Consider the following 13440-nt stretch of genomic DNA (forward strand, 5'->3'; position numbering starts at 1 on the left):
GGACTCCTTGTTTACTCCTTGCACATAGATATTTTTAATTACTTTAATACCTGACATTATTTAGAAGAAGAGTGTAGCAAAGTTGTACTAGATCACTCGCAGTGTCGACATTAAAAACTTAAAAATATGGACTTTAACGTTAAAAAGCTTGTTTGAAGTTTGCTGGCCCTTTGTACACGCTGTTAATTAAGGGAGGATGTATGTTCATAGACATTTTTTGTGGTTATTATCTAGCATCATGTTCAATTTTAACCAGTATCTGAACTCACCATTTCAGTAAATGGACCCTCCTGTTTCCTTGCAGCACAGTGAATCCAAAAGGAGTAAAGGCCAGAAAAGCTGGGTTGCCAGACACATCCTGACAGGCACATATACCCATGTTTTTGTTATTGTAGAATGAGATTATATTTTCTTGTAAATCTCCTACATTGATAAAAGGTCACTTTAAGACAGTAGAGTGTAACATATTAATTTTATGATTGACTTTATAGGTCATCTCACATTTACTAAAAAAACATTAAGCATAGACTCATAGAAAGCACGAGCTCATAATGATATAAAACATTTGTTTAATAAAGACCACCTTGCATGGATGAGGGTCCACTCCATACGTCTCCAGCATCTGAGCCTTGTGGAGGAAGTTGAGCTCTGACGTTTCAGGACTCTGACCTCTGGGAGAAAGGAAAGTCAGTCAAGGGTATCAAAGGTTACTGTGTGTAACTTGTATTTTATTTCCTCATCATTATTTTTTGATAAATAAGATGACAAACACAGGAGCAAATGTATGGAAGTAGGAGCACATTTTTCCCCACATTACCCATCTTCTCTATAGTTTTGAATTCTGCCAGCATTGTGATGAAAAAACATTTAAGGGAAAATCTTTACATGTTTTTTTACCTGTGCTGACGTGGTGGAAATGAGCAATAGAGGGCAGTGTAGGATCAAATCTTTAACTAGTGTCTGTGTCCTACTGGGTTGTAGCTACTGTGTATGTGTGCGTGCGTGCGTTCAAGTATGTGTGTGTGTGTGTGTTAAAGACAGAGATAAAGAGAAGATCAGAGAAAAATACAAAGGTTCTTCTAACAAACGGGCTTGATTCACTTGAAGTATCAACAAATAAATCAAACACAAAGTACTCCAGCCCATCAACCATGAAGTTATCAACGGGAGGAGTAGCCGGATGCTCTCGGTGCTAGGGTTACCGTGTGTACCTGCTGTGGCCTTGGCACGCACTGTCTGGCACCCTTCCACTTTAAGGCAACGTTAACTGAACCTGACTGTCTTCTAGACATGTGTCAGTCCCCAGGCACAAAACATACACTGACTGCACCTGCAGCATAAAATAACTACCATCCTGATGACACAAAATCTAAAAAGGTGGTCAGCCTTTGCAACACCACCAATCTTAGGGGTTAGCAACCAGGTAAAGCTGCTTTTGCAGATGATACAGTCGCAGTTGCACAATAACACCTCTTTGAAAGTGCAAAAACATGAACCGGGGGGGGGTGAGGGTCATGTAGAAGAATAAGTGACATCCCCACTTCAGACCTGTCCACCACAATGGTCATCACCCGCTGTGTGCCGGATTAAGAATAACATCCAACACCACCGCCATTACAACAGACCTTTTACTGCCACAGGATGGAACATGCAGTAGCCCAAGCTCTCCTGAAGTGCTCAAAGAGAGCACAAACTTTAAAAAGGGATCATGAAACATCCCCAAGAAAAAGTTTTTAATTATAAAACAGAATAATGTGTGAATGGGTAAAGCTGTCTTTTCTCTGGACTACTTCTGAAATCCAATTATTGGAAGCTAAATAGTGTGAACTGTTCCCAGACTCTTTGAACTATCAGCACCACCAAGGGGAACAAATTCACCAGAACCATTAATGGTTGCCCGAGCACCGGCATTTTGGACAATGTTTGCCTGTGGCAGGGCCCCCCAACACTGACGAATTGTATGGAGCACCCTGCCAGCCAAATACTGTAGTCTGGAGGATGCTGCAGACGGGTCCTCTCATGTGCAGCATGAGTCAGAGTCTGTACTGAACCTCTACATAAACATATCAGTGCCTGGTTGTGCAGGGTTGGGTAGGCAAGTCTACAGAGCCTGTGTGAAGGCAACTACTGTAAAACAACACAGGACCAAAACAAAACAACACACAAACCATATGAATGAAATGAATACTCAGCACATTAAGTAGCTATGAAATTTCTAACCTATAGCTGAAAAATGTATCAGATTATTTACTTGCAGATGTGTTCTGAATGTGAGATGTCATCTTTTGGTTGAACTGAATAAACTGGTCGTTTAGCGTTGGTTGTGAGAATATAATCTGTCTATAAAACCATCACAGCAGTCCTGTATTTTAGTTTCCTATGACTGACCTATGAATTTAAGACACACTATAAGAGTTCAGTTTGTAGCACCAGCAACAGTTTGGCGTGCTTTTGTGATGCACTGCACAGTGGCTGCTATTGAAGTAAAGGAGTACACAGGTAGACAGGGACAAGTGTCGCCTTACATTAGCTCAGTCTTGTGGATGTCAGCAATCCGCCGCTCCAACTTCTCTGAGTGCTTGGGGAAGAACTGGAACTTGGAGCTGTAGCCCTCTGGGTGTTTCCCAGGATCGTGGTCACCAATTTCAGCTGGAAAATGGGAAAAAAAACACCATTCCATGTTTGAAGATGACTTTTTAATCCACTAATGTAATTTCAAATGTAACTGTCGTTCCAAACCTCATACTGTAGCTGACATTGGCTGTGAGTACAACATGCAGCAATAAGTGAACATAATATGTGATGCATACCTAACAAGTGTTGAACTGATTTCTGCAATGAGCAAATAGTGATGGTGGGCAGATGATTCATAGATACACTGCAATCACGAAGGTCATATTTTCATATCAAACTTTTTTTTTATATGAAAAAGTATTATAATGAAATGTATCAAATGTTATCTTTGTAATCATTTACAGTACCAAGGACAGAGTTACTGTGGTGCATGGTTCAAAGATAATGCCTCAACATAAAGCTCACAATACAAATTTGTACACAATGCAAGGATCATCATCAAGGATTTGAATACACCTGTGCACAAAAAGGGCACACACAAAAACTATTTTATGATAAAAATAACTCTTTGTTAATTGTTAACCTTGAGTCCAGTCAGTACTTTTTTACCATGAAAAAAAACTGCCAGTGTTCTCTGCATGGCTGTAGCCAGCTTCAGCAGCCTAGTTTACAAACCACTGACATGAGTTTACAGATGGTGGAGGAACTGCACAGTGAGTTTGGCTACTTGTCTGCTCTCTGGGGAGCTCTGTACTGCTCTGGCAGCCAGTACTGTTGAAAACTGAATTTTAGACAGCCCAAAACATTCCAGTTTATGTGTGTTACAGACATTATGGCTTCACATTTTCTGGCATGTTGGCAGTCCAAAAGAGTGCTTTTATAAGCCAGAGACACCTGGTGAAGAAATGCTTTACAGAAAGGAAAGGCTCAGACAGACACTTATTTGGAAAGGCAAAGTGAAAAAGACTGAACCAGTGGAAGCCAAAATGAGCAAAAGCAGATAATACTAGGCTTTCTACATTTTTGCCCCAAAATGGTGGAATTCTCTCTCTCAGCTTGTCCCCCACTATTGAGATCTTGAAGAGTCATTTTAAAAACACACCTCTACTCATTAGCTTTCAACTGTGTCTAACTTAACCAGAGCAGGTCATTCTCCTGAAGGTCTAAGTTGTTACTATGGCTTCTTTGTGTCCTGTGCCTTTACTATTATTATTATTATTATTGTTATTATTATTATTATTATTAATATAAATACCATTACTATTATCATCACTTTGTTTTTCTTCTTTTCTATTGTGTTTGTTTCCTCCTTTTATTTTTGTTTTCCTGTGTGTGTGTTCTGTAAAGCGCTTTGGATCAACTTTGTTGTGTGTAAAGTGCTGAATAAAGTTGATTTGATACTATAGTAACTGTAAAAAAAAATGCCTACAGTTAGCCAGTGCCAAAGTTTTTACAGATTATCTTATGGTGTGAATAAATAGATGAATACATGGATAAAATCCTGCATAGAAAGGTCTAGCAAGCAAGCCAATATAAGCCAATGTTGTGTGGTGTTGAGGGCTACACAGAGACACCCAGACATTTAGATTCAGGAATTGGCTGATAAAAGGCTGGATGGATAGCTGGTTGACACGGTGTGTGACAGAGAAACTGTTCCTTAATGCATCTCACCTCTCTGCATGTTGATGAGGCTGACAAGGAGCCCGTCAAATAAAACCTGGAATATTCCAACTTTCTTTCTTTTTTTTTTTTTTTTTACAAAACTATCCGTTTTTTTAAAAAGGGAAACATACCGACTTTTTCATTGAATTCTTCTTTTCCTTGAGTAATAACTGTGTCTCAATTGCTTTTTGTGGTTCTTACTAAAATTAGAATTTTCAATTCAAAGTAAAAACAACAAATTCAGATTTTCAAGGTCCCCATCAAATGAAAATGAGTAGTATGAGCCTTTGACCTCTGAACACGCTCTGCTTGCACATTTGCACACACCCACACAGTAAAGTACATGTATGGCAGAATGTGAACACACACACACACACACACACACACACACACACACACACACACACACACACACACACACACACACAGATGGCAAGTGTAACAAGCAGGGTTATATGAAAATAATCTACAGTAGGTCAGAAACATTATTAATTATATATTTCAAGTGTGGTATTATATGTTGTTCATTTACAGTTGTAATTTAGGGTGCGATTCCGACATGAGGACCACAACTGTGGAAGCTGAGGGTAATCAACTCTGAAATTCAATCATGTCATTTTCCATCAAAACAATGTGTAGATATAACATGTAATTGCCTCAAATGCACCAGTCAGAGGACACCATGCCACTGATTGTCTTTCTGTTCCAGATTGCAATGTTTGACTCTCATGAGGAAATTTCTACTTGTTTGACAGTTTGATTTAAAATAAAGGTCCGGTAGTCCGGTTGAAAGCTTTGCAGCATTTCTAATGCTTAAATGACGACTCCTTATTTTGTCGTACCTTGTAATATGTAGGCAGCCAACAGAGCAGCATCTGATGTCTTGCACAGGAGGCGACCATGGTAGAGATCCCTCTTAACCTGTAGGAAGACGAGATATCTGTGGAGTGGAACACAGAGAAACTGATTTGGGTCATTATTGAGATCAATATCGACATTCCTTTTCTTGTAAACACACGCAGTGGATGTTTACAATTTTAAGGTAAGGTGTCCCTTGAGGCTGCAGGTGAGTCGAAGACATTGTTAGGATAAGTACTCTTGAGAATACTATATTAAAGTAAGTAAATTAAATTAAGACCTTAGGCTGACTACTGTGACTTTTTGTACCTGAGACTAAACCTGCAAACAAAGATGCTGTTCTTAGAAACAAAGAAAAGGATATATTGACTGTCTTCACGAGTCTGCGTTAGATGCTAAGTCTGTAGTTATTTCAGATAAGATATAATACCTTGAACTCTACACAGTGAACTGTAAAATAAATGTAGCTAACAACAGCTCCCATTATGCTAGGGCCCTTTCACAACCCATTTATTGTGGTACAACAATTAACCCAAATAAATGTGTGATTCGAAATCCAAAGTTGTCTTTAGTAACATTCGACACGAGACATGTAGCCTACCTCAAGGCAGAACTTGAGCTAAAGCATAATCATTTTGAGAATTGACAATGATCTAAAAGTATGATTGCTGGTTTGCACCGAAGTCCACAACAACAACTCAATCTGCTGGTCTCGTCCACAACATCCAAAGATTACACATACACCGGTCAAAAGATTGGGGCCACTTAGAAATTTCCATTCCACTCCATTATAGACAGAATACCAGCTGATCTGAGTGGGTGGCTGATCTTTAATGCAATATCTACATTGCCCATTATCAGCAACCATTCATCCAATGTTCCAAAGGCACATTCTGTTTACTAATCTGATATCATTTAAAAAGGCTAACTGAGAAAACATTGGAGAACCCTTTTGCAATTATGTAACATAATGTAATCTGAAAACTGCTGCCCTGGTTAAAAAAAACAATGCAACTGATCTCAGCTGGTATTCTGTCTATAATGGAGTGGAATGGAAATTTCTAAGTGACCCCAAACTTTTGACCAGTAGTGTGTGCCAATTTTTCTGCTCAGCATTAATTTCCAACGCCTGTGATTTTAGCTTCTCTACAAGTAGTATAGCTGCACTAAGCATTGCAATGAAGAATGTCAGAGTACAGATGGGGTGTATTATTGAGCCCTTTTACATCATCAACACCTTGTTGTGAAATATATACAGAAAATTAAAAGCTGAAAGCAACATGAAAAGCTATGCAAAATGTTGCTGCCTTTCATGCCTATGCATATCTACTATGCATTTGTAGGTCTGTGAGAGCTTCCAGTCAGAACAGATGGCGCAATATGGAGGAGCTATCCCTTGCCGGCGCTCCAGCTCAATCACGAAGAGCTGGATTGCAAATAAGATTTCACTGCGTGGCAACCAGTCGAGGGATGTGATTTACAGGGATCTGTGCGCTCGGTAGCTCCCTGACTCCTCACTCCTTACAGCAGTTTGTTCAGCTGTCAAGGATGCCATACACAGTGGAGAGGAGCATCATGACAATACAGCCCACTGTATAAAAAAAAGGGAATACTCAAATCCCGCTGCACACAGACTCACTGTTTAGCTCTGGATATTGTGTTTTTTTCTTTTGGACCTGCATCACGTATTGCATTTACAATACATTAACATTTTAAATATTGTAGTTGAGATGACCTAAGATGGTAATTTTCACTCGATAAAGTAAGGATGGTTACAGACCTAAGCAGTATGTACTGAAAGGATTCTCCGTTCAGACAAAAGCAATTATTCTTTAAAACCTCTATCCAAGCTGCAGTGCTCTTATCCATTTTTCAATTATCTGAAAGCTGGCTGCAGAGTCATACAATGATAAGAATACTTTTGATATGATTTTATGAGACAAGGAAATTAATAGAAAGGCAGAAGATAGAGACATTCCCTTTGGTTCAATAAAATCAGTCTCTAAGTGCTGTGGAGTCGGACGTTTTATGCTACTTAGGTTTGTCAGCATTTTTGGTTATGACTCCCAAAATAGTTGTATGATGTAATTGTCCTTAGTTGAGTGTAAGAAGAAGATTAATAGGCCACTTGTGTTAAATTTCTGTTTTTAAATAGACATCACTTTTTCCACATTAAGTTTGATACGACCAGTGAGTGGTCAAACAAACCCAATAAGTAGCTGCAATGAATAACTAGAGCTGCAATACATAAGGAAAAAGAATATAAGAAGGGTTTCTCAGGATGTAGGCTCGCATTGCCAGACCTTCCTCCACAGCGCTGCGGAGGAAGGTCTGGTTAGTCCACACAGCAATCCTGGATAGGAAAGAAACGTGTTTTGGTTTATTGGCATTTCTTTAAACCAATCGCAATCGTTTTGTGTGGCGCTAAGCTGGTACAAAATAGCCTCGGGAAGGAACTGGAGCTCTGTAATGAAAATGGCTGTTGAGTGTGCAATGACAATTTTACTCAAAAAAGATAAATATAATTTGATTGTGGGTTATAGCTCGGAGGATATTTCCCGAATCGACCAGAGTTTAGAATGCCAACACAAAGAAAGCAGAAGGTGACGGACATCCGGTCGAAAATGAGGGACATCCGGCGGACCTCTGGCGGCACCGGAACAATCCCGTAAATGAAACGCTGTCATTATAGACTACTCAGGATGTTCTTCTTGTCTGTGGAAAGGTTTGTGAAGAATAGTTTGATGCTATAACACATTTGATTCAGAAAACTGTGCCCCTTAGAAAACATGGCATCATGCAAGCTATGATTTGCAACATGAGATCACTTCCTCCTGTTATATACATTTCATTAATCAAAACACATGCAATACTTGTGACACGCATGAGTATACAAGTAGAGTAGAACTTGCAAATTAAGTCTGAGAAAATTGACTCAAGTTATGTCACTTGAGTCACGCTGGATGGGGCTGAAGAATACACGTTTGAAAATTGAAAAAGTGTGGGTGTGGAGTTAGAAAGAAGTGAGCTTACCAGACCTCTGTTGCTCCTTATCTCTGCTTGAGGCTAGCAGCTCAAGGCTACATTAGCCGCTACTAGCATAACACACACCTGATGACCAAACTGTCTGTAGTCGAGTTGCATTGTGGGTAATGTAGGTGCCAGGTTTTGACAAGGAAGAAGAATCCATGGAATAAAAAAGATGGTATTTCTGGTGCCACTTAAAAAATGAGAGTAATGCTAAATCGATAAAGTACTCTTTTAAAACATTGCTCAACCCGACTGCCATTTGTACAATTTTCTTGTATTGATTGGTTTGATTTAAATGGAAATGCAAAACAAATCACTGAAGAGGCATTAACTTGTCACAACTCTCACCTTTGAAACTTCATGAGAGGCAAACATCGTCACTTCCATACATCCCTCAACGCCACCTGCAGCCCACCATGCTATCTTAAAATCTTACCTGGTGATTTCCTCTTTTAGGGCTGCGGGGTCTGGCGGGTAAAACTTGACACGCAAACACATGGTGAATGGAGGCTGGGCTAGGGAACAAAGACAAACATTTAAAACCTATTGTCATGTTTCTAATGTGGTTTCCATGATTGGTGTGATCTGTTTTTCTTCATCTGTTTTGCACGATATATATTTAGCACATTTATTTTCTTGAAGGTTTCTTATTTAACCAACTAATCAGGCATGTTAAATTAAATACTTACATTTAATTTGTTTGGCAATTGACTTTGTAAACTCCAACCAATGCTGAAAGGGAGAGAAAGAGAGGTAAAGACCACTGAATCTTTAGCTGCTAAACTGTCAGTCTGAAGTCTGATTGCTCAGGAGCTGAGCATGATGACTTGTAATCTATAGCTGGAAGGAACAGCAGAATTACTTCCATCTCCTTGCCTTCTGTTTATTTAGACCTCCTCCACTACAGTCTCCATGCAGAGAGGAGATGAAGGAAAGCTGTTTGCAAGATAATCAGGAGACTGCTGTTCTCTGTCAGAGTGCTAAACATCACGGGCCAAACTGGCTCTAATCAGTGAGATGATGACATGCTGACAATAATGGCGCACTGCGCTCACAATGCAGTAGATGTTAAACACAATGATGCAGTTAGCTTTAATTATTAACTTTTTAGCAACACATTGTCTTAAAATGTCTCTCAGCTAAAATGCAGAGAGAATCTGCAAAGCGGATAACAATTTCAAGTCTTGAAAGCATTTGTAATCCAGTTCAAAAGTGCAATGATTAACACATACTCCAAGTCCTGCAAATTCACTGAGAACTGTGTTAATTTCTGTGATTGATATTCATGTTAATTAAACGGGTTGGCATTTTTCCAGCTTGCATAATTAACCTGCAGGTCTACCTACGTGTCCTGAATATCTCTGACTCATTTGACCAGTAAGGCCTGGCATTCATATCTAACAACATTTAACAAATTATCCCTAACTGACTGTGAGACTCTACCTGGTGATCTACAGACTCTAAAAGACAGTGTAGAGATGGTGAAGACTGACTGGGACAATGTGGCCACAGATGGCTTCCTATCCTTTCATGAGCTTCAAAGGGTTTCCTCAGGCCTTTCAAAATTGTTAAGATTTAACACTTAAAGAGTGTTATCATCTTCAAAAAAGAGTCTAACCTGTAAAACACAACGCTGCATTGACAACATTAAATGTCTTTTTTTACAGAATAAGCAATTCACTCTGTAAACCTAGGTGCACAAATTATTAGCTAATTCAAAAAAGCAAATTATGGAGTTTGTGTAAACTAGTTTTTAATTCAAGGGGGCCGATGACTTGGTTGAGAAGGTACGTTTTCATCATATTTGCTGAAACTCTCACTATATCCTGACAGTAGTACATGAGACAGATTAACTGCTTCCTCCTAGTGCTCCTAATGGCATTTGCAAGTTCCCACCGCAAAGATTACCAACCAATCAGAGCTGAGGAGTCTCTAACACAGTGTCAATGACTGTTCCTGAACTGCAGTCAAATTATCAAACTATAGGCAGTGGTGATGAACTATGAATCAAGATTCTGTTATTGTATTGCCTATTTCTTGCATCAAATGTTTTAAGAAACAGATTTTTTTTCTTTGTTATTCTGTTAGGAGCACCAGGACGAGGCAGAGGTACTTGAATTTTCCACAAATGATCTGATTCATGTTGTGCTGTCAGGATAGAGTGACAGTTTCAACAAATATGACAAAAAGCTTCTTTTTTAATGAAATTTACCAACTGTAACTTTAAAATCATTCCAGATATTTCAGATGGAAGAATGACACAGAAACAAATGACAAGAGAGAAAGATAGAGAGACCAGAAATGAAAGAAAGGAAGGAAGGAAGAAAGATGGGGATGACAGAGAGAAGGAGACAAAACCAAATCATGAGTCACAGTGTCGCATAGTCAACTGAATTTAATCCAACTAAAATGTAGTTGGGTTTGTTATTCCAAATGAATACTTACCCTCTGCTTATCTGGGTCAACATATCTAATGCCAAAGTAGTCTTTCTCCAGCAGGTTGAGATGGTGGCAGATGAGGTCAAACAGGTATTGTCCCTTGGCATCCCGCTGAAAGAGAAATAACATGAGTTGAGAGAAATTCATATAATGTTTTTGAGGGACACTGACGAGAGAAGGGAAGAGAAAGAAATAGAAAAACAGTCTAGACCAAAGTCTGCACTCTGCCCAGGTAGGGCAGCAAATAACAACACGTTCACACATTACAAAATCAAGAAGACATTTTTACAACATATCGATAGTGTCACATCAAAATTGATTTATTTTTCCTTCTCATTAGGACGTTTTTTGGAGCCTCTGAGAAGTCAAAACAGCCACCCGAAAGTGTTTTAATATTTACTACCCTCAAGGGAGATATATGAGGACTATAAAATATTTATATCGAGGCAGCAGCCACCTGCGAAAGCTTCAAGAGATTTCTGCTGCAGAAAAAGACCTGGAAAAGCAGTGCGACAAGGTGTGGGCAAAGGCAGGCTGAAAAGGAGAGGAAGCCCTTGTCATGCAATGCATTGCTAAAACCTGACCCATCCAAAGATATGAATACTTTTTGTATCTTTTGTATAATTCAAGAACCTAGAAATGCAATGTTTATATTTTTAACTAGGGTGATGAAATAAATTGTTCAAAATAACTAACCTAATTCAAATGTACTATATAGCCTTGATCTGGTGTGAGTGAGGAAACAGACCTGCTATGCTGGCATTGTAAGCAGGGCTCTTGTATAAAGCTGCGTCGGCCCCAACAGACTCATGAAAAACACAATTTAATAAGGTCTTTATTTAGATTGAACTGCAACAATAAGGTACAGCAAACAGGGCTGCCACTGAATGCATAAAAAACATGAGCCAGTAATTGGAGCTTTGGTTACAAATGCATAGCCAGTAAAATTCAACTCGGAACTCTGAAAAGTGATTCAAACAGGCGCCAACACATGCAGTTCAGATGATTGAGGGGAGGAGGGTGCAACATATTAAAGAAATAGGTCACTTGATAATGACATTCCTGCAAATATTATCTGCATCATCTCATTAAAAGCAAGGTAGAGATTGGTATGTTAAGGGCACCTTGAAGTTAGCTAGTTTAGCTCCGTGTCAGCCTTCTCCAAATCAACTGAAATTGTTTTATGGAATAGTTCAGCATACATTAAATTGACATGCAGACATCTAATGTTTTCACCACTGACATCCCCAACCATTTTACACATACCGCTTACAATCTAAGCATATGTGTGGAAACTAAAGTTACTGTTTTCGATACCATGCAGACTGTGGGTTGAATTGAACAGATTTCTCCAACTGTGTTCACTCTACATATAGGTTATAGTTTTTCTTACTATAGTGGCAAAGGACAAATATCCTAAAATGCCCTTCAGAAGAGACACTGCATTCCCATAGTGACTCAAAACTGCATAGTCAGAGAAAGTCAAAGGCAGACATATGAGAACGGAAGGGGAAAAAGAGAAGAGAAAGACAAAACCAAATCAAGAGAGGGAGAAAACAGAGGAGGGAGAGAGAGAAAACAAGCCAGACCAGTTGACACTGATTAATCTTCTAGTCTTAATACAGCATGCCACAGCACAGCAATCAAAAAGAGAGGACAGGAGAATAAATGCATTGAAGGATCCAGATATGAAACATTTTAAATACAATCCCTGTTGAGACAAATTATATATGACAATGTGAGAATCTTTATTATGAAGCCTGTTCACACGTCTGTTTCACTCAATATCAGATTGTTTTAACATATTACTTACGTAATACTAATGGTCCTCTTTGGATTGGGTTAAACCTACTACTGTCTATCGGAGATGGGGACTCGAGTCTGAGACTTGGACTCGAGACGCACTTAAGTCGCACAAACAGCTGACTTCAGACTTGACTCGGACTCGAGCTTCGAGACTCGTCAACAACCTTTTTTCATGCAATTATTGCTTTTTAAATCTAAATTTATTTATGTATTTATATTTTCTTTTATTGACGCATATAAGTTGGGGAAACATATGACGAGCTGCATGTCCCCTGCCCTTTGCTATAATGTGCAACACAACGCATGCGCTAGGCCTTACGTGCGCGCACTCACATATAAAAAAATGCATTGACGATGTCACCAAGTCCTCCCGGAGTTGTGCCTTTTGTCATTAGTTTGGCTTTCAATAACTTCGTAAACAGTGGCAGTAAGCTAACAGCTACATGCAAGGTGTGTGGCACCAAGATAAATGATGCCGGATCAACAACGTCGGACTTCATCAGGCATCTCAAAACGCACCCATATAGGTCAGTCACTTGCTAATGTGAAAGAGACGTTACATTAAGCATATATCGTCACAGGTAACAAGCTAACCATCGCAAAGTGTTGTGCTAATGCTGGGAATAGGCAAATTGTATCTTTATAGTTGTATCTATATGATGTGACAGACTTAGGTTAATATTTCACCAGGTCCGAGGGCTAGAGGGATGTGTTAAGTAGACCCCATAAAGTTATCCTACAACAGATTTTGATACTGTACTGTATGGATGGTAGCTACAGGACATGCTTTGAATTCATAAGATTTAACAATACAGTGTTAGGGACAGATCAGATGGCCAGAGACTTGAGACTTGACTCAGAGATTTGTTTGTGTTAGTTGAAAGAAATACAACAAAAAAAATACATGCATCCGGTGGAATTTCCTGCAGCACCGGAGCAGCCCCGGAAGTGGAACGCGAAGGATATAGACTAAATTTCCTCTAACAACCAGACTGGTTGTCTCAATGTGCATAAACAACTTTTGATTAAGTTGAACTTCTCAGTAGTTTGAAGTAGAATAATCCCTTCATT

The 13440-nt window shown here is 39.2% G+C and overlaps 1 protein-coding gene across 3 annotated transcripts in view; it reads right to left on the minus strand.

The window, feature by feature from the left end:
- frmd5 (FERM domain containing 5) overlaps positions 1-13440 on the minus strand; it is an 81555-nt gene that overhangs the window by 7053 nt on the left and 61062 nt on the right. Inside the window, exons 2-9 of one of the 3 annotated variants that reach the window (XM_031314021.2) lie at positions 10570-10674; positions 10337-10345; positions 8814-8856; positions 8561-8639; positions 5079-5176; positions 2526-2649; positions 584-671; positions 270-358 (exon numbers count right to left, since the gene is read on the minus strand). In XM_031314021.2, coding sequence (XP_031169881.1) covers positions 270-358; positions 584-671; positions 2526-2649; positions 5079-5176; positions 8561-8639; positions 8814-8856; positions 10337-10345; positions 10570-10674 — 635 coding nt within the window. Of the gene's footprint in view, positions 1-269; positions 359-583; positions 672-2525; positions 2650-2810; positions 3803-5078; positions 5177-8560; positions 8640-8813; positions 8857-10336; positions 10346-10569; positions 10675-13440 lie in introns of those variants that run through there. The other 2 variants (XM_031314022.2, XM_031314023.2) reach the window with 2 other exon arrangements.

The sequence above is a fragment of the Sander lucioperca genome, chromosome 3, assembly GCF_008315115.2.
Source record: "Sander lucioperca isolate FBNREF2018 chromosome 3, SLUC_FBN_1.2, whole genome shotgun sequence".
Taxonomy (NCBI): domain Eukaryota; kingdom Metazoa; phylum Chordata; class Actinopteri; order Perciformes; family Percidae; genus Sander; species Sander lucioperca.